The 25,617-nt window shown below is 40.3% G+C and overlaps 1 protein-coding gene across 3 annotated transcripts in view; it reads right to left on the bottom strand.

Annotated features, from left to right (window-relative positions):
- Window positions 1-1,420: 1,420 nt before the first annotated feature.
- Window positions 1,421-25,617, bottom strand: part of GCGR (glucagon receptor) — a 165,694-nt gene continuing 141,497 nt past the window's right edge. For all 3 annotated transcript variants that reach the window (XM_073684205.1, XM_073684204.1, XM_073684206.1), the window contains 5 exons: window positions 22,739-22,808; window positions 20,001-20,089; window positions 19,717-19,855; window positions 19,596-19,637; window positions 1,421-15,332 (listed from right to left, as the gene is read on the bottom strand). In XM_073684205.1, coding sequence (XP_073540306.1) covers window positions 15,048-15,332; window positions 19,596-19,637; window positions 19,717-19,855; window positions 20,001-20,089; window positions 22,739-22,808 — 625 coding nt within the window. In that variant the 3' untranslated portion in view covers window positions 1,421-15,047. The remainder of the gene's footprint in view (window positions 15,333-19,595; window positions 19,638-19,716; window positions 19,856-20,000; window positions 20,090-22,738; window positions 22,809-25,617) is intronic.

The raw sequence follows: 25,617 nt of genomic DNA, 5'->3' as shown, positions 1-25,617 counted from the left end.
GTTATGTCATGCTTTAAACAAAGCTGCTTTGTTTTTGATACTGGTATTTGGTGTTGACAAAACTTTATTGATACAGTCATGTGCGGATTATATGTGTTTTTGATGTGCTTCCGCAGCGGAAACTCTGGAACACTTCAATATATCACAGTGATTCTGAGATTTTTTTCATGACATCTTGAACTTTGTTAGTGGTAAATCTTCGCTGATATAATTTGCATTTATTTATGAAAATATCAAAAATTTGACAAAGTTTGATGGTCGTGTGACTATCAGCTGACTAAATGACGTCACCGAAGGTCCTGCCAGAACACTGCGGGACGCTGAGGAGAGAGGATCGTCGCCAGGAGGAGACCGGGGGCCGCCGGAGAGGTGTGTATAAAGTTTTTTTTATTTTTAACTTTTTTATTTCTTTTTTTTACTATGGATGCAGCATTTGCAAGCAGAACTCTCTGGTCACGCAATATAAATCCATGTCGGTTGCTTGCATTTATGTAGTGTGACCAAGTTGTCAAGCCCTTTTCCAAGTGATGCTCAAAATCGCTTAGAAAAGCGCTTGAAAAAACGCATGCATAAATGCATGTAAAAACGCTTAGAAAACGCTTCTCCCTGGCAGAAAAAACACATGTAAAATCTGCATGCGTTTTTTCTGCCAGGGAGAGGAAAAAAACGCTCAGTAAATTTCTGCTTGGAATCTGCATCGTGGGCACATAGTCTTAAAAATTGCAATGTATCCGTAAAAATTGAAAGTTATACTGTTGACTCGTATGGGATCCGATTTTTCTCTCTTGCTCCCGTAGACTTGAATAGGCGAGTTTCATCTGAAATATGGAAGGACATTCAGTCTGCGTGCAAAAATGGTCATCTGAACAACCTAATTGAGTAACATTGGTTCACGCGCTGTCTGTGTAGGTTTAGTTTTTCTCAAAGAAAACACTGAAACAAAAAGTGCGGTAGTGTCAATGTACCCTTACAAGAAAGTGTTTTTTTGCAGATTTTCAAAGAAACCAATTTGCACTATTCATTTTGGCAGTCTCTGCCCATCACTCTTTATAAGAGTACATTAGGAATGTAAAAGGAGGCACTTTAGATGAATAATTTGTTTAAGGCGAGGTGTAAGTTAGAAAAAACATGAAAATGTATTATAAACGGAAGTCTACTAGTCTTAAACTGAAAGTTCTTAGTTGTCTTAGGAAAAAGCAGTAGCACATACTAAATGTAAGACATCCTTTCGGTTAGAGCTGGATTCTTTACATCTTTTCACATAGAATAGTTCTCAAAGTTAAAATATGTTCATTCATTTCCGTAAAACCAGGTAATCTACATGATTTACTGAGAAACCATGCTGTAGGTGACTGTATGAGGCTGTATATAAGGGGAGTGGGATAATGCCTCACAAATAACAGCGCAGAATACAGAGGAATGTACGGCACGGAGAGAGATTTATTAACATCATTCTGTAGGTTACCACGCTGACACATAGAAATCGTTACATTATATACTTCATATATACATATTTACAGTTTTAGAACTGACATAACAATGAGTAAACCTGAGAAGCTATCTTTGGCAACTTACCCCTAAACGAACGAAAAAAAAAAAATCCCATTTAATGAACAATGCAATGGTACATACCTCCATAGACATAGCAAGCTTTTCCTCTGACTGTTCTGTTTAACAAATAATAAAACCAAACCAATGGTAAAATGTATCTATTTACTAACAATGTCCTTGAAATAGATTGGTCATTTTCAGAATATCATGACATATACAGAAGCAGAGGAGGGGAATTTGTCATTAAAGGGGCTGTCCAAGATTGGAAAAACAGGGCGGCTTTGAGAGCGCTTGTCCATGATTAGGAAAATATGGTTGTTTTCTTTTAGACTCCTGACCATGGGTTGTGTCTGGTATTGCAATGCAATACCAGTGGCCAGAGTGATGGCTCGGAGTTATAAAAATAATCAAGTGGGCAAAAAAAATGTAGGGAATGTCCAGAAGGGTGACTTCCACACAGGGCCGATTCTAGCTTTTATGCTGCCTGAGGCGAAAACTGAAATGGCGCCCCTTCCTGTAGCATAATATAATCTTATGTTAATAAACGCAATTCCGCCATTGTTTTTATTTTGCTTTTATGGTATCTGTTGTATGGTAAACATGATTTTCCAGGTCAGAACGATTATAGTGATCCCAAACTTGCATAGATTTATTTTTATTTCAGCTGTGAGCTTTTTGTGCAGTGAGCTGACAGTTGTATTGATACCAATTTGGGGTATATACAACATTTTGATTGCTTTTCATTGCATTGTTTTAGGGTGATGAGGTAACCAAAAAAAAAAATCAAAACCAAATTGGGGCGTTTTTTTTTTATTTTTATTATGTTTTCACAGCATTTAACATAACCTGAACTAATTGTTCAGGTTAGTTCATTTTATATTTGATAGACTGGACATTTATGGATGTGATGATACCAATTTTTTTTCTCTAGATTTTTAATTGAGGGAGGAGTGGGGTGATTACAATATAATATATATTTTTAATTTTATTTGATATTTTTTAAAAACTTTTTTACTCTATTTTTGAGTCCCCTTAGGGGACTGGAAGCTGCTATCATCTGATAACTTATACTGTACATTGCAATGCAACAGTGCATAGGGCTATTCGTGGTCTTCCGTGGAGTCAAGCCTGTGGCTTAGCTTCACAGGAAAGCCAAAATGGCAACAATGGGGTTTTGAGCAGGCCGCCCTGTAATGGTAGCCCAAAGGGAACCGCACAATTGTACTAATGGCCAGTATCTAATTGGTAAACAGTAAAAATCGGAGCTCATTGTTGACAGATGCTGGCTGTGCAATATAGCTGGCATCTACTGTGTGTACAGCAGGCGCAGCATTTAATAGCGCTCTATACTCCCTGCTACCCACTTTGAGGCTGACTTTTTAGGTGTGGATCCCATGGGCCCAACCACCATCTGAAGCTAAATGCTCGTTTCATCTCTTGGTAGAAGCAGATCTGCCAGATTTTTCCACTAACTTGACCAGCATTGTGGATGACATTTTATATAACCTAATGCACATGATTTAAAGGAGTATTCCCATATCAAAAGATCCTTTCCAAATATGTAGTAGGTCTAATAATAATACGATTAGCAAATCACTCTAATTAGAAATGTAGTATAGTTCTTCTGATTCACTATGTTGCTTACCCCATGCGCAGAGCATTGTTAGCAACTAACTAACTGTCACTATATGAGTGATCGTAACCATGGATACCTAAGCAACTGCAATACCCTGCACATGTGGTAAGCGACATAACGAATCAGAAGAACTATACTACATTTCTAATTGGAGGTATGTGATAATAATAATATTAGTACACCTACTACATGTTGGGATAGAATTTTGGAGATGGGAATACCCCTTTAACATCGGCAGCAAGTCAATACAGGCTTTGTATTTTCACTGTCGATTTTACCCTTCGCAATGTGTAAATTCATATTTCCACAACAACATCCATGAGAAAATCCAAAATCTGCACGGCAATTCCAAAGCGGATAAGTAAGCTTACCTGCAGTCCTATGTAAAGACATAGATAATAACACACTTTGAGCATGAAGGGTTATGCCTCAGTTCTGCAACACCTGACAAAGTCATCTCTGCTACATGTTTGGCAACCTCAGCTAAGACAAATTTACATCTGTTTGTGATAGCGTGTGCATCAGATAATTTATCTTTTGTGGAAAAAATGTTTAAGTCTAAGCCCAGCTGTACAGATCGCACAATAAATCAGGTGGCTTGTATCTCCAGTATTTATCTCTGGTGTTCATCTTCACTTCTGCTTCCAGGAAAGGGTTAATCATGTACTAAGTTGTGGATCCTAAACCAAATAACATGCCAGGAAAGGGTCATGGTCATAAGGGGAGGGTTTGTGGCTGGGAGATTGGACTCTTCACAAAAAGGTCTGCACAGAAGCTGGTGACAGAATGTAACTTTGGGAGACTAAATAGCCATGGGGGAGGGGGTCATCTCTGAGACAAGCCAGCGCTGGAATAGTGGGACTGATGGAAAAAGCAGAGATTATCTCAGACAACTTGGAGTGGGATGTGAGGAGAGGAAGAGCAGACTAGGAGTGTGAGATTCTTGTTGGGTAGTGGGACACAGAGCTGCTCCTCCAGAGGCCGAAATGTAAGATCGAAGTACAAAGCATCATCCACAAAGCCACACATTACAGACGATCCCCCCCAACATATGTCTCCCCTGCCCCAAACTATCAACTCTATGAGGTTTGGGGGGTACACCCCTTATATTTACACTATGCTGACAAGATATACAGACATGCTCTTCATTTATCATATCGAACAGATCTGGAAATAGACACGAGCATCATCAGACATGGGACGGACAGTGGAAAAGAAAGATTAGAACCCCCAATAGAGGAACGGCATCCAGGGTCCATTAATAAAGCATACTAGACAACAGTAATGTGGTTGATTTGAAACAGTGTGCTGAGTGCAGTGTGGGAGGCTTAGTTGTGTGCCTTTTATTGTTCATCCCCCAAAAATATTACGCCTTTTTAGTGTATACAACTTAGTGGTAGACTTATGTATCTCTATTGATGCAGACTACAAACACTTTGTATATAATCTGATCATGTAGTCATTGTAACAATTCATCATCTCAAAGTTGATTTCACTGATGTGACTTTGTTATGGCCACTCTATTTAGTACAGTCTAAGGGGCTCCCTGGATGTCCCCCTTTAACCACTACACAGACATGCTGATCACAATGGCATAGCTGGATGCCCCATTAAGTGATGCAAAGCCATACCTGGCCTCATCACCTAACCATCAATGACCTGTAACTATATTTAGGCAAGATGGGAATGTATAGTACTGTGCAAACATTTTAGACAGGTGTGGAAAAATGCTGTAAAGTAAGAATGCTTTCAAAAATAGAAGTGCTTATTTTTATCAATATACACATGCAAAATGCAAAGTGAATGATTAAAAGGGAAATCTAAATCATATCAATATTTGGTGTGACCTCACTGGCTTTATCAATTCTTCTTGGTGCACTTGCACACAGTTCTTGGAGGACCTCGGCAGGGACTTTGATCCAAACATCTTGGAGAACTAACCACAGATCTGCGGATGTAGGCTTGTGCAAATCCTTCCGTCTCTTCATGTAATCCCGCACAGACTCGATGATGTTGAGATCAGGACTCTGTTGGGGGCCATATCAACCTTCTTGTTATTCTTTACACTGAATATAGTTCTTAATGACATTGGCTGTATGTTTGGAGTTATTGTCCTGCTGCAGAATAAATTTGGAGCTAATCAGACGCCTCCCTGATGGTATTACATGATGGATAAGTATCTGCTTGTATGTCTCAGCATTGGGGACACTATTAATTCTGCCCAAATCCCCAACTCCATTTTCTGAAATGCAGGCCCAAACTTGCTAGGACCCTCCACCATGCTTCACTGTTGCCTGAAGACACTTATTATTGTGCCGCTCTCCAGCTCCTCGGTGAACAAATTGCCTTCTGTTACAACCAAATATTTCACATTTTGACTCATCAGTCCAGAGCAGCTTCTGACATTTTTCTGCACCCCAGTTCCTATGCTTTTGTCCTAGTTGAATCAATTGGCCTTGTTTCCATGTGCCCAGTGACTCAATTCTGTGCCAGCAATTCTTCCTTTAAGACCCATTTTGACCAGATCTCTGAATAGTAGATGAGAGTAGTGGGTCCTACTGATTGCTACCAGTTCTGAACTGATCACACTGCTGGACTAAGTTTCCATGTCCGACCACTGAGTCTATGGCCCTCAACTTTGCCCATTTCTTAGAGTCCTCATTGCTGATAAAAACATGCAGATACTTTTCCATCATGCAAAAATGTCAGAGAGATGCCTGATTGGCTCAAAAAATTACCCCAAAAATACAGCCAATGACATTAACAATTATGTTTATCATAAGGAGTCTTTAACGTAAGGGACAAGTCTTGGAAGTGATATTGCCCTCACAGAGCCCTGATCTCAATACAATTGAGTCTGTCTGGGATTACAGAGACAGAAGGATTTGCACAAGCCTACATTTACAGAAGATCTGTGTTAGTTCTCCAAGATGTTTGGAAAAATCTCCCTGCCAAGTTCCTAAAAAAATTATGTTCAAGTGTACCTAGAAGAATTGATGATTAACCACTTCGCACCAGAGCCTGTTTTTGCCTTCGTGACCGGGCCAATTTTTTCAATTCTGACCACTGTCACTTTATGAAGTAATTACTCTGGAACGCTTCAACGGATCCCCCTGATTCTGAGATTATTTTTTTGTGACATATTGTACTTCATGATAGTGGTAAAATTTCTTTGATATCACTTGCGTTTATTTGTGAAAAAATCGGAAATTTGGCAAAAATGTTGAAAATTTTGCAATTTTCAAACTTTGAATTTTCATGCCCTTAAATCAGAGAGATATGTCACACAAAATAGTTAATAAATAACATTTCCCACATGTCTACTTTACATCAGCACAATTTTGGAACCCAAATTTTTTTTTGTTAGGGAGCTATAAGGGTTAAAAGTTGACCAGCGATTTCTCATTTTTCCAACAAAATTTACAAAAACATTTTTTTAGGGACCATATCATATTTGAAGTCACTTTGAGGGGTCTTTATGACAGAAAATACCCAAAAGTGACACCATTCTAAAAACTGCACCCCTCAAGGTGCTCAAAACCACATTAAAGAACTTTATTAACCCTTCAGGTGCTTCACAGGAATTTTTGGAATGTGGAAGAAAAAAATTAACATTTAACTTTTTTCACAAAAATGTTACTTTAGACCCAATTTTTTTTATTTTCACAAGGGTAACAGGAAAAAATGGACCCCAAAATTTTTTGTGCAATTTCTCTTGAGCGCGCTGATACCCCATATGTGAGGGAAAACCACTGTTTGGGCGCACGGCAGGGTTTGGAAGGGAAGGAGCGCCATTAGACTTTTTGAATGTAAAATTTGTCTGAATAATTAGCAGACGCCATGTTGCGTTTGGAGAGCCCCTGATGTTCCTAAACAGTGGAAACCCCCCACAAGTGACACCATTTTGGAAACTAGACCCCTTAGGGAACATATCTAGATGTGTGGTGAGCACCTTGAACCCCAAGGTGCTTCACAGAAGTTTATAATATTGAGCTGTAAAAATAACATTTTCACATTTTTCCCACAAAAACGTTTTTCATCCCTTAATTTTGCATTATCATAAGGGTAATAGGATAAATTGCACCATGAAATTTGTTGTGCAGTTTCTCCTGAACACGCCGATACCCCATATGTGGAGGCAAACCACTGTTTGGGCGCACGGCAGGGTTTGGAAGGGAAGGAGCGCCATTTGACTTTTTGAATGTAAAATTTGTTTGAATAATTAGCGGACGCCATGTTGCATTTGGGGAGCCCCTGATGTGCCTAAACAGTGGAAACCCCCCACAAGTGACACCATTTTGGAAACTAGACCCCTCAGGGAACTTATCTAGATGTGTGGTGAGCACCTTGCACCCCCAGCTGCTTCACAGAAGTTTATAATATTTTCCCACAAAAAATGTTTTTCATTCCCTAATTTTGCATTATCATAAGGATAACAGGATAAATTGCACCATGAAATTTGTTGTACAATTTCTCCTGAGTACGCTGATACCCCATATGTGGGGGAAAACCACTGCTTTGGTGTACGGCAGGGTTCGGAAGAGAAAGGAGCGCTATGTTGGCTGGGATAGGCAGCAGACACCATGTCACATTTGAAGAGTCGCTGACATGCCGAAACAGCAGAAACCCCCACAAGTGACCCCATTTTGTAAACTACACCTCTCAAGGAATTCATCTAGGGAAGTAGTGAGTATTTTTTAATTTTTAAATTTATACCATTGGGCAGTGAAAAAAGCATAATTATATTTTTACCACAAAAAAATGTTTTACCCTCAGATTTTCCATTTTCACATAGGGCAATGGGTTAAAATGGTGCCGAAATGTGTCACACAATTTCTTCTAAAAGTGGCAATACCCCATATGTGGCTGTATCGTACCGCTCAGCCATACGGCGAGATCTGGGGGGGACGGAGCGCTATTTGACAATTGGAGAACAAATTATTATAGAATAGGCATTTGGATTTGGGAGCACAAAATTTTCTGAATTTCTTTTGGGGGGCAAGGGCCATTTCGCTTTTCCAGAGCCTTTCTGCTACCAGTAACTTGGAAGTCCCTTATATTTTTAACGGATGACGGACCTGAGTGGGGACTAGCTTTTTTTGAGGACTGAGTTGAAGCTTTTATTGGGAACATTTTACGTAACATTTATCCGGCGCTCTAGGCTGAGCACTTACATCGGGGTTTCCATATAAATTTCCAAGTGATGTAATTCAGATGAAACCCTTGCGGGATCCATTCACTGTAATGAGGCAGCAGAGTTACTCTGGACCCCGCCTGGCCTCTGTTTAGTGGTGTCCTTTTTTTCAGAAGTGCACAAAACTGTGGCCAACCGCACTTTTATGCACGCCTAAAACAAATGACACCGTGGGATCACAGGCCAGACGGCATCCACAGTGGCCTATATCTGCCTCATTACAGGGAATCTTCCGTCATGGGTTCCGGCTGAATCACATATTTCAGAGATTTACACGGAAACTCTGGCGTAAGTGCTCAGCGCAGAGCGCAGGATAAATGTGAGCAGAGCCTCACTGCGATCTTTGGGAGACATAATAAACAAATCAGTAGCAGGTGAAGAATTGGTTTTATTTATTTTTTTACGCCGTTCCAAGTGTGATATAACTGATTAGATTACTTTATTCTTCGGGTCGGTGCGATTACAGAGATACCAGATTTATATCGGGTTTTTATGACTGACAGCTGTCACACACTAAGATGCTTTTTTTTGCAAAATCTAGTTTTTGCATCGCCATATTTTGAGAGCTATAATTTTTCCATATTTCGGCCGACAGAGTCATGTGACGGCTTGTTTTTTTGCGGGACGAGTTGACATTTTTATTGGTACCATTTTTGGGTACGGGACATTTTTTGATCACTTTCTATTCCGTTTTTTCGGAGGTAAAATTAACAAAAACCCACAATTCAGGAAGTGTTTTTTGAGGGTTTTTTTTTTATGCCGTTCTGCGTGTGGTAAAAGTGATCAGGCAGCGTTATTCTTCGGGTCAGTACGTTTACAGCGATACTACACTTACTGTATATTTTTTTATGTTTTGGCGCTTTTACACAATAAAACTATTTTATAGAAAAAATATTTTTTTTACATTGCTTTATTCTGAGCGCTATAACTTTTTTATTTTTCGGCTGATGGAGCTGTATGGCGGCTTTTTTTTTGCGGAACAAGATGACGTTTTCAGCGGTACCATTTTTATTTTCATTTTGCTTTTTGATCGCATTTTTTTCCACTTTTTGTTTGGCGATATGAGGAAAAAGCATAGTTTTTTGCTCCGTTTTTTATTTATTTTTATTACGGTGTGCACAGAAGGAGTTAATTAGTGTGACAGTTTTATAGCTCGGGTTGTTTCGGACGCGGCAATACCAAATAGGTGTACTTTTTTTATTTTTGCATAAATATATGGATTTATCGGTTTAATATTTTATTTATTTATTTTAATTTATTTTGTATTTTTTTTTAACAGTTTCAAAACATTTTTTTTAACCTTTTTTTACATTTTTACTTAGTCCCTGTATGGGACATTAATTTTTATTTTTCTGATCCCTGATCTCATGTAATGTAATAGACATATATTACATTACATGAGATCTTCACTGACTTTCACAGTCAGAGTCTCCTGCCAGGCTTCAGCTGCAGGCTGAGCCAGGCAGGACACCATATATGGCAGATCTGGAGGCGGTCATGTGACCTCCAGCTGCCATAGCAACCCAAGGTCCTGGAAGCTATCAGGGGTCGTCGGAGAGGTAAGTGGACGACCCCCTCTCCTCCTGCTGTCTTCTATATGCCGCGATCACTATAGATCGCGGCATATAGAAGACAGCAAATGGTTAACATCACTGGGACCTGATTCAATCAGGTCCCGATGATGTTCCCTGTCAGAGCTATCGCTCTGCACCGCTCCTGCAGCGCTTGCAGGACCCTGGGGGTCCTGAGCGCTGCGGGACCACCCACCGTTTTTAAACGTCCGCGCTGCACAGAGCCCAGGCAGCGCAGACGTTTATCTACAGTGGGCTGTCGGGAAGCGGTTAAATCTGTTTTAAAAAGGCCAAAGGTAGTCACACCAAATATTTATATTATTTAGATTTCCCTTTTGCTCATTCACTCTTTTGTTAATTGTTAAGAATAAGCTAATGACACTTCTCTTTGTGAAGCATTCTTACTTTGCAGCATTTTTTCCACACCTGCCTAAAACTTACACAGTACTGTATATAATTTTACATACATTCATATGATTAAATATATAGCTCCATCTAGCATGGTGAAATTATTGTATATTTAGACGTCATTGCAACACTAGTCCACCTCTTTATAAAACACTGCATTATTATGCAGATGAACATGGCTCCTAAAGTGTTGAGGACCAGCTGCTCCACCATAAAATAATAACTAGGATTCTAGTGCTGTTAAATACCAACTTCTCAACCACCCTCACAGGGTTAAAAGGCTATGTTTAAATGGAGTTTTTTTGAGGCCTTCAAAAACTATGAGCTTTTAGGAGATTTTATTTTCCAGAAGAATTTTGAAGAGTATTTTGTTAATCTTTTTTTTCCTGAAACATAATTTTTTTGCAATCTTTTAACTTCAACTGTGGAGCCGATTCCTACTGAATTCCTCAAAAGACGTAGGTTTCTTTTTTCTACCATGCGTTTTTCAAAAGCTGATGGCTCCAAAGACTGAACATATTACAGCAAAGTAGATAAAAATAATAATTTTTATTTCTATAGCGCCAACATATTCCGCAGCACTTTACATTTTAGAGGGGACTTCCCAGACAGAATAACTGATTCTACTCTTGTGATGCAGCAGATGAACCATTAGATTAAATCTTCATTTGTGAGTTCTTTAGTTGGTAAAATTTGATGACGTTTCAGGGAATATTTACCTGAATGAGTAATAAATCTATAAGAAGGAATGAAAAATGGGGCACTTACAACTTGCAAAAATTACTTTATAGCGTTCCATAAAACAGGGATGGTGGACACAAATGTGGCTGACATTTACTTTGCGTGAAAGTCACTCTTCCTCTTTGGCGGAGAGTAAGCGTGACTCAGAGGATAAAAGCGGCATGGAGTATTTCAAATGGAGGGGGACAAAGGGAGCAAAGTCCGGCACTGGAGCAAGGACAGGTGAGTACCACTCATGTAAGTGGTTAAATAATTCTGAGACTGCAGTAGTCAGTAGTGGCATTTTGTGATGAATTTGGAGAAACCACCTGTTATATTAGCTGCTCCTGTTAGATTGCAATAAACCAAACAGCAGAAGGTTTGAAAATTTAGCCAATAAACCTAATTAATAATGAAAGTTGAATAATTCTGATTACAACTGTTTAGTAGGTTTACGTGCAATAATAGTAATAACATATAACATGTATCAATACCATATTATTTTGTACCAAATACATAAAGTACCAGTCAAAAGTTTTTGAAAAGAACACATATGGAAACAAGGGATAAAGAAACTTGCGTCAAACAAACCAGAATATGTGTTAAACCTTAGATTCCTACATTCCACGTGTTCCTTCATGGTTTTGATGCTTTCTGAATTTACAATATGTATATTCCAATAAGAACAAGGAGAACTATTGTATGTATTTGTCCAAACTTTTGACTGGTACGGTACTTACTAACATTTGTGTTAGTAACTTATGGATGTTTTAGACTTTTGCCCCATCCTCCCCTTCCTATCCAAGCCCAGGTATCGCCCATTTTTGAGAGGAGTTTATGCAAACTCTGACACTCTTCGTCTAAAATGTCATTGTTTCAGGAAAATTGTGACAGTCCTGGCAAATTCAGGACAGTTGGCATAGATGAAAACAACTGCGCTTAATGTTTGAATTTGTAAAAATAAAAAAAAGCAATAGGTGAAAGATTTACAACAATAATAAAATCATGATTTTATTAATAAATTTTAAAAACCCCAGATAAAGTGGTGAATGTGAAACTTGTGTGAGTTGAGGGTCACTGCCTACATTGTAGGGATTTTTTGTGTTAATACTTATAATGATCTATCTTCTCCTGATGTCTATTCCACTCACACTATACATTGTATTTGGGGCACTTTTTATAGGTCCATTACTATCCTTTTAATTTGTCTTACTGACATCAAGCTATTAATCTCTATACTATGCCTTTCTATGCAGATTGACGATTTTCACTTTTTTTTTCTTCTGGATTTTTTCTCATATTATCTATTGTGTTTCTGATTTCTGTACATGTTTTTATTGTCTGAAATATCATGTCTAATTACATTTCTTAATAAAATCATGTTTTTTTTTAGTATTATAATTAGTGATGAGTGAGCATGCTCGTTACTCGAGATTTATGAGCATGCTCGGGTTTTTCCGAGTATCTTCAGCGTGCTCGGGTGTTATGTTTTAGTCATTCCTTGAGCATGATTTGCAACTGTTTGACAGCTTTAATACATGTGAGGAATGCCTGTTTCTTATGCATTCCTCATATGCATTAAAGCTGTCAAACAGTCGCAAATCATGTGCACAGAGCGACGAAAACTTAACGCCCGAGCACGCTGAAGATACTCGGCGAGCACCCGAGCATGCTCACCGAAAGGGCTAACAGAACATACTCGCTCATCACTAATTATAATCTTGCTTTTCTAATTTTTCAGGCTAAAGACTTTTTAGTGCTGGACTGTTTGATTATATCTTTATTTCTATCTGAACTGAGTTTCTGTGTTAGAGGGTTACTCTCAACTTGGCAAGCTATCACCTATCCTGTGTTAATCGCTGGGGATCTGCCTGCTGGGACCCACACTCCATTCATTGTCTATAAGACTGCCTGAGATAGCTTGAGCTCTTAGAGGAGCGGTAGCTCTATTTTCACAGGGTATTTTAATACCTTTGTTTTGGGATCAGTGGCAGTCCTAGTGATCAGTCCACCCAAGAAATTGTTAAGTTATCACTTATCACGTGGATATGTGATCATGTCCCCTGTTGGGAATAACCCTTTAACTTTGCTTTTACATAGTGCTGCAATTCAGTATTAAACTAGCTTCTTCTTCTCTTGTACATGGCACATGTGAACACCATCTAGCATTAGTAAGTATTGCTTTAGAGGTCTTAAAGTATTCTTGTCCTTTCACCTAAAATCAGAGTATGGTCTTGCTGTCCTAATTCCCCACAAGTTAAATTCCCCATGAGGCGCAAACCATTCTAGTATGTCCAGAAACTTTCTAGATTCTCTAGTTCGGTAATGTGACATTAATTCTTTATGAGTCCAAATTTTCTCTTCATCCGCATTCTGCCAGCACCAGGGGTGATGGGACTTTCTTTTCCTCATTTTCCACCAATCATTGCACCTGCCATTGTCCAATGGCTTGTTCACATGTCCTTTTTTTCATGGTCTGATTGTCGGATTATGCCTGTATGTTTGACAGATCGGGAAGCAGGAGCAAAGACAAATACCCTCCCTCCATCCTACCTCCACCCATATCTGTATGAGAATTTCTGCTGGAAAAGACGGATTACAATTGACAATGGGTATTAGATAGCAATTTTCACAGAATGTAAACACCTAGGAAACTCCTGCACCTCAAAGTGATTTTTCAGACTTAAATTGTAATTCTGGGTAAATACAGCACTTTGTAATTTTGTTAGTCATTGCTTTGGACATCGGGTCAGCCCAACTTTATTGAAGTGACCCTTTAAATGCTATGTAATAATATGTTGCTTTATGGTTAAGAGCTGACTAAAGACCAGTGGGGCATAGTAGTCATCTAAAGGGATTGTCCAGTACTTTGATATTGATGGCCTATCCTTAGGATAGGTCATCAATACAAAATGGGTGGGGGTGCAACACCAAGGCCCTCCACTGATCAGTTCTTCCCAGTGCTGGCTTTAAGAGCTTAGTTGCAGAGAACAGCACACAGCTTTGTCAACTGCATAGTAGCTGCAGCGGGGTACCCTATTTATTCGAATAGAGGGGAATGTGCAGTACTCACCCACGGCCACTATAAAGTTGACGCTGTTCTGCTCAACAACTGAGCACATCTTCCCTCGGCAGCTGATCGTGGGGGTGGCATGTGTCACACCCCCATCAATCTAGCATTTATTACCTATCATAAAGATAAGTCATCAAGTACCGGTCAACCCCTTTAAGTATTAAAGAGGAGAAAGTGGAAACAGATACACAAGGAAGCATAAAACTTATAGAGCAGCTCAAATAAATGGTTACAGAAGCTCACAAACCGACCTTTGGGTTACTGACAATCACAGCAACGTAAATGTATTTTTAAGTTAAAATAAAACAACTTCCTATGACTTTTGTGCAACTTTTTTTAGAAGAAATGTATTTGTTATATTCATATATTCATTTGGTTCTGTTGTTCTTGTTTAGGAGTCAACATACCTACAATCAGTGTCTTCTCTATATCGACTAGTTCATAGAGCGAAAAAGTCTTCATTTGTTAGAAGGTCGTGATGCCTCCCGCTTCTGGGCAATGAGGACTGAGAGCCATGTTGTGTGGACAGAGGTATGTCTGAGTAATAGCATGTGGTGGGCATCCAGATCAGGTTCTCTGACAAGACACCTCACAACATCAGTCTAGTCATATAATACTGCTCAAATGCTATGAAAATCATAGAACCTAAAGCTTATGTCCAAGAGCCAGTTACTTTACTTCACCTCAGGTTTTCTCCTCTTGTTCTTTGTCAGTATAGTTCTTTGCTAAAATGGCTGATACCTGTCATCTTCTCTACAACGTATCTCAAAATCCAAGGTAGAACTTGTTCATGGTTTCTTTCCATCTGCACAAGCATTTCTACGGCACGGTCTAAAATGTCCTCATTCCCTCATGTAGATCCCTTCTTCAGGATACACGGGGACCTAGCGTGGTCTAGAGGACATGCTCTGAGCTGCTGTCAGGATACTCAAAGCTGTGCTGGCGTTCACTCAGGGTGATTTGCTCTGTGGTACTGCTGCCCATCTTTTCATGGTACCATGTGCTTTCACTGTTTTGTGACTTTCCTGCACCATTGTTACAGCTATCGACCAGTTTGTGTTTTTCACAGATGCTTCCGAGTCCGGCTCGAGGGGCTTGGCTGTTTGTATGCTTGTATTCCTCTTCAATATCTTTCCCAAGTTTCCAAAGTTTCCATTTTTTCAGAAGCTCGTACTGGACCTGTGGGTGGACAGATTGAGCGACTGTTAGAGAAGGCGGATAAAGAGAAAGAACATATGTCACTTGCCGTGTGCTAGCCTCCTCACAAATCAATAGTGTAGTAGACTGCATGCAATCCAGCACTACTATGTCTGTACTGGTATTATATGTGCCGTCCTTCCTGTCTCTTTCTTCTCATGCTTCTCCCTGGAGGGTATGCTCTTTAAAATCCTTATTTCATTTCTCTTAGTCACTTTATGGTGATGTTTTCCCCGAATTCTGTCTACATTTTCTTTGTTTGGTTTACAAACTATAAAAATATATATGTCTTCTATGTAAAGATATTTAACACTCTTGATTTTGGGGAGGTAATGGTAATACTAGCATCTGGCAAACATATAAAAAAATTAAAGAAGTACTCCCATCAAAATGTTTATCCTCTTAATATATTGCAGTCATCATATTATATAGCACTGTGTACTTACAACAGCTCATTTTACCTTTCTACCCAGCTAATTCTTCTGTTTTCCATTAGGTTTATGACATCACTTGATTAAAAACTGACTATCTGAATCCTCCTGTGCTCTATGTAGAAACAGGAAGTCAATGTTCCCTGCATGAGTTATCATTAGAACTACAATTTGACTCACTGCAAAGTCCCTCTCAGGGTGGAAGAGCAGAGCAGCTGGATCAGGAGTTGAAGTGGGGGATGATAAATGCAGGGAAAAGAGACTTCCTGTTTCTACACAGAGCTTAGAAGTATTCAGTTGGCAGTTTTTAATCACTTGATGTTATAGACCTAATGGAAGAGAGAAGAATTTACTGAGTAGAAAGGTAAAATGAGCAATTGTAAGTACACAGTGCTATATAATATGATGACTGCAATTGACTCGCCCAGGGGAATGGGGATGACTCGGTACCCGGGCCTTTAGCCTGGCCTTTAGGGATGTCGCGGTGGTTGGCTCCCGGGCCCGTATCCTGGGGTCTCTCCTTAAAAAGGGTGGATAATTTGTTAGGTTTATAAAAGAGTTCGTGACGCCACCTGTAGCTTCTGGTGAGGATCACCAGCGCAGCGCAGTCCACTGAGGCCGGTGATAAGGCAGCTTGATGGTATGGCTCCCCACAAGTGGAGCAGTGTATGAAGGGGTATGCAGGACAGACGAGACCCAGCCGGGTCAGAGCAAGAACAGGGACAGACACGATTGTCACTTCAGTACCTTTTACTTATGGAAATTCAGGCACATCCCGGAGCACTGTAGGGTGAAGGGTGCATGTCAGGATCCTCCCCAATGAGCGGGTTTTGGGCCTCCTGTTTCTTGCCTCTGCGTAGTAAGTTTCTGACCTGCCTGGAGCTAGGCCTAACTTTGTCTCTGTCCTGCGCTGGCTGACTTTGCGGTAGGGCCTTCTCTTGGAGTACACGCACCTTAGCTGCGGGCCTATGTGTCTCCTGGCTCTGTTACGTATCAGCACTTTAGCGATCCTGGGACCTGTAGTTCTCCAGGGATTCCGGTTATGTCTTACTGGGTCATAGAGATCCCGGTAAACTTCGGACCCGGTGTCCGGTAAATTCTTCGGGGTGAGCAAGTTAAGCTACTCTGCCCCCTATGTACTAACTCTCCACTCGCCTTCGGCCTACTCGGGCCCTCACTAAGCTACTCACACCAACGGCAGCTTGCCGCGCTTCACCGATCTTATGGCGCCGGCACACCTAAAGCTCACTGCTCTGAGCTACAACTGAATCTGGACTGTGCTCCACTGCAGACTGACCTCTTTCTGTGTCTCACTCTGCAGGAACTCTCTCTCAACAGGTTTACTCTCTGTCGACTCCAGCCTAGACTGACTGCTGCCTGGCTCCACCTTCCCTATTTATCTCCCTAACGGGCTCCCTCTGCTGGTCTGAGGTGGAAGGTGGAGATGTGTGAATGGTTATGGGGGCCTCTTGTGGAGGAATCCATCAATACACCCTTCTAGGATCTGTGATACCAAGCGCAGCTGGGCGTCACACAATATAATAAGAGGATAAAAACTTTGTTGGGAGGAGGAGTGCTTCTTTAGAATACTATCTTCTGAAATAAAGGAATACATTGGTGGCCTTCGCAGCTCAGCATCTTTATGTAGAAGTACATCACTTACCCATCACTTAGAACTCTTTGCACATACAGCTCTGGGCCTTGGGGCTATGTGTGCAGATTTACATGACTGATAAGGCCAGGCCTCCCCCATATCTCCTTTCATATTATTATGCATGTTTGCTCCATTATTGAGACTGCTGTCTCCAAGTCTCACATCTGTACAGATCTTCCATTAAAGCTTGGCAGAAGATTGTGTTTACAGATAGACAATGATTTACATATCTTCTCTATAAATAAAGATGCAGATGTCCTGAGCAGGAAGCAGGAGTCCGCGCCGCAAGTGGAAGCCATAGACAGTTATTACAGTGAATGGATCACTGAATTTAAAGAAAATACATATATGACTTGCATATATAGTGTAGAGCATGTGGTGGAGCGTGCCCATTGGAATCCTCTGAGCATCCAAGTCCTTGGCATCCCGCTTTTAGGAAGCAGCCCTACTAATGTGTAACTCTCAGGATAATGAAAATATTTGCCTTAGTATACTAATCTTAGTTTATGAAGATTAATTGCAAGGTGCCAGAAGGATTTCTAATTTTATAACATTTTTATTTACTTTATTCGGGTTTTCTCTGTAATGTTTAGCTTTGTAAGTATTAGATTAATAGATCTGTAAAGCCAAACTTACTGAAAATTGAAAATGTAGATTTGTGTTAAACCCTATTTTTTCCATGTCATAAGGACTCAAGGCCTCACTGTTTTGTCACGATGATAAAATCCCCAGTGAACACACTGTTGTCAAGGTACTCATACACATTAAACTTGTTAGAACTCGCCTAATGTGTATGGGGGTCTCCAGACTCTACTCTAACATCATCTGTCGGTGGAGTATCGGCAGGTCTCCGTGAACATTAGGTTGTTGGCCGGTAATGTTGAAAGGTAGGATTAAGTAATTAAAGGGGTTGTATACTACTTTATATCCCCTCCCAATGTACCCCCCGGGGCCCCTAAGACTTTTTGTAAATACCTTACTTCGCAGATAATGCCTGTGAGCGGCACTATCACTGGCTGCTCACAGGCATCACGTGACCCCCGACTGCAGTCGGCTCTGACATCCGCTGATGTCACGACAAATGCTGGCAGCAGCCGGGGGTCTTTGTCTTCCGCGTTCCAGGTGGATGCCAGGCTGTGGACGGGGCTACCCCCCACGTCACACCTGGCATCCACAGCGCGCTCTGCCTCTCCCCATTCATTGGGAAAGCGCGCGGTGGATGCTGGATGTGACGCGGGGGTAACCCCGCCCACAACCTAGCAGCCACTGTGGGGACCCCAGTGCTGAGTCACGCCTCACTTGTCGTGACGTCAGCGTGGGGTCACGTGATGCCTGTGAGCAGCCACCGATAGCACCGCTCACAGGCATTATCAGCAACATAAGGTATTTACAAAAAGTCTTAGGGGCCCCGGGGGGATATATTGGGGGGGTAATATAAAGTACTGGACAACTTCTTTAACATCTAAACTGTGCTGTTTTGCTGCTCAGTTTCAGTGGCTCTGAACAAGGGGCTAACGAAAGTTATGCCTGAAGTTTTGGTTTTCACTTGAATTCAAAGAGGCATCCTGGGCTTGGGACAAAAGTCTGCCGGACTCTCTGGGATTCGGCAGTCTTCAGTTACTCTATGTGACTGCTGACTTTGTTTCAAGCCAGGACAACCCCTATAATCCAAATGATATGGTGCTCTGAAAACAACTTTTACCTCTGCTTTGACAACTGTTTTCCTTTGCAGAAGAGCCTTCAGCATCTGATGCTTCTTTTCTTCTGGTCTAGCCTACGATTCTAACTGCATCTCCTGCCATCAGTTTTAATCTTTATAAAAAGCTTTCCAAATGTAGTTATGCTTTAATCTTATGTTATTTACAGGATCGCTTCCTTTAGCCATGAGATTGTTTTGATGAAAACCTTAGAAGTTGTGAAGAAATCTAAATTCCAGTATGTTGCCCACTAAGCTGGCAATAGACATACGCTACCTGTTATGTCATAGGGATTAGATATATTCACTTAGACCTGGTCTTATTGATTGACAGTTCTTCTTTTAAAAAAACATTACAATGCACAATATTGTTGGCAAAACATTGAACAGAGTTATTTATGGAAATTTTGCTGTCTGTTTAGGCTAAATTGTCCCACCATCCATTCTAAAATACCCTCACTTACCTCCTTGTTGACAAAACAATACAGCACTGCTACCAGCATACCCTGTGGAGAAAACATTGAGTAATGTTGCGAGATTCTGCTGGGAATCAGAGACCAAACAAGATCTAGAGAACCTACCTACCTGGAATGAACTAAAGAATAAGTCGAAAAAGAGTTTAACCAGCCTCAGAGTCCCATGTGCAGTTTCATCTGTGATCAATGCAAATACCACCTCGTGTATTCCGAGCAAAGGGATCAGGGTGAGTGTGGACCTGGCCAATCTGAGGAGAAACATTGCATGAAATGTGGATTTGTACCTCACACACATAGGTGTTTTCCCATAATACCTAGTCCTTCAGTTGTGAACGTGATGTCCCGTAGTGTCTTAGCATTGCTATCATCCTGCTGAGCTCACATGTCTCTCACCTGAGTTTATAGTCTGTGTACCTCATCTGATGAGCTCTCATCTTGGACAACAGTATCTGGATAATCCGCATAAATATTAAGAAATTGATCTGAAAGAAATAGGAGAACATAGTCAGACAGGTGAATGGTGTCATTGAGGTTACTTGGACATACAAGAATTAAAGGATTGTGAGAGCATATTCTCCATCTATGCAGAACATGTGCACATCAATTTATTTGTTTAGTTTAAAAGACCAGCAAATTGTCATGGGGCAGTGTGTGTGGTAGCCTAGCTCGTGGATCTGGCAGGCAAAGGGTTATCGGAATGCCACGTCAAAACCTGGAGGCAGGTGGATGGTCAGAATATCGGCCAAGGTCAAATAAAAGGAAATATTAGCAGGACAGGGGCAGACAAACATATGCGAACCAGGTCTAGGAGAACTATAACTGGCAATGGGGAACAGGAATTATGGAACATAAATAGCCAGCAAGGACATCCAGGGTTAACAGCCGGAAACCAAAGACAGCTCACAGCCAGGACAGCACCAGAAGTCCCAGAGAATCATATAGGACCACAAAATTGTGGCTTCATGTGGCCTGCGACAAAGGTGCAACGTCTCCCAGTGTCTGAAGCAGAACAAAGGGAACTGGTACTGAAAAGGATGTCACACAAATATAATGGACCTAGCTGACCAGGGAACCTTGTCACCAGGTTACCATCCTGATGATCTGCTACAATACAACAGTAAAACTGAAGTATATAAGCAATGGATCTTCTCATCTGGTAATAATAGATTAGAGGAGCAGATTTTTAAAAAATATATTGTGAAGTTCTAGTGGCGCCATTACTGAATGTCATTATTGATACATTGCAAAAGAGATCTTCTTCCTCCTCAATGAGGAAAGCCAGAATTAGCCCAATCCCCAAGGATGGATATAATGACATTGGTTTCTTACCATTTGATCTCCCTCCTGAATTCTGATGTGAAGGTACGTGCTAGGGTTCTGTGGTTTTATGAGAAGCTGTTCGACTTCAGATCATTTTAAAAGACTTTAAGAACTTACAGAATAGGAAGGAGAGGATAGAGGTCCATTATGGCACTTAATGCCTCCAAGGACTTCGATTGTAGTAACTGAATTTTTTTGTAGGCAGTGATTATTAAGAAGGGCTTTGGCACAGTTTTTTTTAAAACTGGGTAAAGTTACTGCATTTATTTCCAAAATTTAAAATGATCATAAAGGGCCTTGTATCCATGACAAATATTTTAAAACATAATATTAGAGAGGGCTACCATCTATCCCTCTTTTCTGTTTTGAATAGTAATAGCTCCCCTTGCATAATGAGTTCAACAGTCGTGTAAATTTACTAAAAATCAAGATTTCTCCAATTGAATTATTAATGGGGGGGTTCCCTGTCATCATTCTGCATGCTATCAGTGTGGCAATGTTAAAAATAATAAATACAACTGATATTCACCCTTCCCAGGACCAACAACCCAGGCACAGTTATTGATGGCACGCTGTTGACACGATGTCATTGCTGCAACCGGTGAACAATTACCAGATCAGCGGCAGAGACGCAATGTTGCCTGTTTCTATTATTTTTAACACAGGCATTCTGAACATAGATCTCTCTGAGATTCTGCCTCCAGAGCTTATTTTAAATGAAAGGGGGAGTTACCAGTGTGAGACTTGTAATGACTGACAGTCTGCTCTGCTGATCTACATATCTCACACTGGTAACTCTCATGGCTACCGCCCCACGCCATGTTACACAATCAGCTGTGTCACTGGAAAGTAAAAGGATACCCAGTATGGAAGAATAGCAGGAATATACTGAGCATGTGCGACCTGTCACAGCATGTACATATGGGAAACCAGGGAAGCAAAAGCATCTAAAATGCAGATTTTCAGTCGATGATATCAGGAGAAGCGCGCCTTTTTGGAAATTGATTGCATTTGACAACTTATTTATGTTGTGATTTTAAGCCACTGAATAATGATTGATATTGTGGGAATAACCCTGTAATTTTCAATGTATTTTCTATGGTTTCTAAAAAAATGTTACACTTGTCTTTTGAAATTAGAAATGAATTGTATGTGAAAAAAATGGTATCATCACTTCCATGTTCTAAATCACAAGATTACTGTACGTAGATGGAGTACTTCTAGTAAGAGGAGTAGTAACTACTAGATAACTTGGAGCTGTGCCATCTTACATCCCAGTGTTTGAGCACTTTATCTCTGGGTCACGGTTAATAGGTCACTGGGTTACCATGCTGGTCATAGCTGGGTGCTAGCAAGGCAGCAGAGAAATAAGACTTGGGCAGTAAAATGAATCTTTGCTACAGGTGAAGAAGTCTCTCAGTCATGTCTCCAAATTTGGATCTTTTAAATATGTCCATCTATCTTATTTGTATGGGGGCCTACCAACTCTCCCCTGGCAAATGAAAACACATGCACGCTCTCCCCATTGAAAACACATGCATGCTCAGCCAAATGGAGCATGCATGACACACCACTGAAATCAGTAAGCTCAGTGAACCCAATTTCTTGTGCCTCAAAGACTCAAGTAAAATAGGTACTTTTGTGGTATGTTCTGGCATTCTTTTATAGTTCTTTAGTAGCCTTTTCTTTAGAAGTCCCAAATAGGGCACTATCTCAATAATGTACATTCCTTTTTTAACCCTTTAATAGTAAGCTGCACACTGTTTTGTAATATGGCAATTGTATGGAGTATAATTTCTACCATGAATTACCAGTATAGCAAGGAACACAGGAGACCGTAGGATCCACCAAAATGCCATGTTGTGATTTGTGGTCCAACACCTATACGGAAACATGAATATCATGATTAAGAGCTGCTCTTCAAGAGTCAAACAGAATGCATTTCGACACCGACTTCTTTGTGATGTACAATAGTCATTAATAGCACTGAATATGTCTCCAAGATTTTTCTTAATCATCCAATGGTCATTCCTTCTATACTGACCACAGGCCACTTATTATTGATTTCATTTGGCTCCTAAAGGCTTTAAGAATTTTAATGAAAGATCAAATCTGCTACTAAATCAACATTAACCCTTTTTATTTTGATTACAAATTTTGTATAATCTTATCCTGGAGAATGGCTCTTCTAGTGTAAAATAGCAATTGAAAACTGTTATACAAATAGATATACAACTTTAATTTATCGATACAATTACATATTTTTTCTTAGATGCTGAATATCATACCTGTCAACCTTCCAAGGCAAACAACTGGGAGAAAACATTATTTGCCGCACGCAAAGCACACAGCTATTTTTTATGTAGTCATGCACTATTCCAAAGTCATGAACTCCCCTCCCCCATACGTTCCTTTTGCTGCCTCCTTGAATGAGGAAATATTGCAGCAACACTATTTCTTGGAGATTTGGAGCAAGTTCAGTGGGGCCTGGAAGATTTACTGACCAGATTTGCTCCCGGAGAGTTGTCAAGTATGTTTAATATGCCTTGCTAGGACCATGTGACTTTCTGCAGGACAATTAACCAACTATACATATATACAAACTGTATATACAGTATGTGTACTGCATATATATGTGCAAGAATAAAAGTCTCCAACACTACAGTGGTGTGAAAAAATGTTTTTTCCCCCTCCCTGATGTCTTATTCTTTTGCATGTTTGTCACACTTAAATGTTTCAGATCACAAGTAAACACAAAATGCAGTTTTTAAATGAATGTCTTTATTATTAAGGGAAAAAGAAATGCAAACCTACAGGGCCCTGTTTGAAAAAGTGTTTGCCCCCTAACCCTAATACCTGGTTGGGCCACCCTTAGCAGCAACAACTGCAATCAAGCATCTGCGATAACTGGCAATAAGTCTTACAACGCTCTGGAAGAATTTTCGCCCACTCATCTTTGCAAAATTGTTGTAATTCAGCCACATTGGAGGGTTTCTGAGCATGAAGCGCCTTTTTAAGGTCATGCCACAGCATCTCAATCGGATTAAGGTCAGGACTTTGACTAGGCAACTACAAAGTCTTAATTTCGTTTTTCTTAAGCCATTCAGAGGTGGACTTGTTGGTGTGTTTTGGATCATTGTCCTACTGCATAACCCAAGTGCGCTTCAGCTTGAGGTCACGAACATTCTCCTTCATGATTTTTTGGTAGACAGCAGAATTCATGGTTCCATTTACCATAGCAAGTCTTCCAGGTCCTGAAGCAGCAAAACAGCCACAGACCATCACACTACCAGCATCACATTTTACTGTTGTATTATGTTCCTTTTCTGAAATGCTGTGTTACTTCTATGCCAGATGTAATGGGACATACACCTTTCAAAATGTTAAACTTTTGTCTCGTCAGTCCACGGAGTATTTTTCCAAAAGTCTTGGCAATCATCAAGATGTTTACTGGCAAAACTGAGATGAGCCTTTATGTTCTTTTTGCTCAGCAGTGATTTTCGTCTTGGAACTCTACCATGCATGCCATTTTTGCCCAGTCTCTTTCGTATGGTGGATTCATGAACACTGACCTTAACTGAAACAAGTGACGCCTTCAGTTCTTTGGATGTTGCTGTGGGGTCTTTTGTGACCTCTTGGATGAGCCGTCGCTGTACTCTTGGGATAATTTTGGTCAGTCAGTCACTCTTGGGAAGGTTCACCACTGTTCCATGTTTTCGCTATTTGTGGATAATGGCTCTCACTGTGGTTCGCTGGAGTCCCAAAGCTTTAGAAATGGTTTTATAACCTTTTCCAGACTGATAGATCTCAATTACTTTGTTTCTCATTTGTTCCTGAATTTCTTTGGATCGCAGCATGATGTCTAGCTTTTGAGGATGTTTTGGTCTACTTCACTTTGTCAGGCAGGTCCTATTTAAGTGATTTCTTGATTGAGAACAGGTGTGGCAGTAATCAGGCCTGTGTGTGGCTAGGGAAATTCAACTCAACTTCCCAAAGATGTGATAAAGCACAGTTACTTTATGTTTTAAGAGGGTGGGGGCAATCACTTTTTCAAACAGGGCCCTGTAGGTTCGGATTTTTCCCTTAATAATTAAGACCTTCATTTAAAAACTGTATTTTGGGTTTACTTGTGTTATCTTTGTCTAAGATTTCAATTTGTTTTGTGATCTGAAACATTTAAGTGTAACAAACATGCAAAAGAATAAGAAGTCAGGAAGGGGGCAAACATTTTTTCACACCACTATAGTTAAAAATATTTTCTAGGTAATCTTGTATTAACACTTATTTCTGAGTAAACTTTGGGCTAGTCATAGACATAAAACAATATTGGCTAACAGCTGTTTCCTTCTGAGATCAATGTGCTCATTCTGTCCCAGTCTACACAGCAAAGCTGAAATATTAGGTGAAGAAAGTCAGTTTATTTTGTGGCTAGTGAGAAAAGTGAAATATTCCAATACCACTACTCTTGGGGAAATGCAGAATTGTTATAAATCCAGTGCATAATGAAGATTTGCAGTGGAGAGAAGTGCTAGATAATAGCTGTACTACAGATTCATGGGTTTCAAAGACGTTTGCTGACATTTGGCTCTGCTCCAGAACTCCAGGAAATTGGCCAGTCCCTGTGACAAGCAGTAATGAGTCTTATCATCCGCAACAGCTTTTAAATAAACAGAGCTCATTTTATGAGAAT

This window comes from Phyllobates terribilis, unplaced genomic scaffold, assembly GCF_046119375.1.
Source record: "Phyllobates terribilis strain yellow unplaced genomic scaffold, ASM4611937v1 Scaffold_5__5_contigs__length_657084704, whole genome shotgun sequence".
NCBI classification, from domain to species: Eukaryota; Metazoa; Chordata; class Amphibia; order Anura; family Dendrobatidae; genus Phyllobates; species Phyllobates terribilis.
The sequence above is the reverse complement of the archived record's forward strand: the minus strand, read 5'-3'. Positions and strand labels throughout refer to the sequence as shown.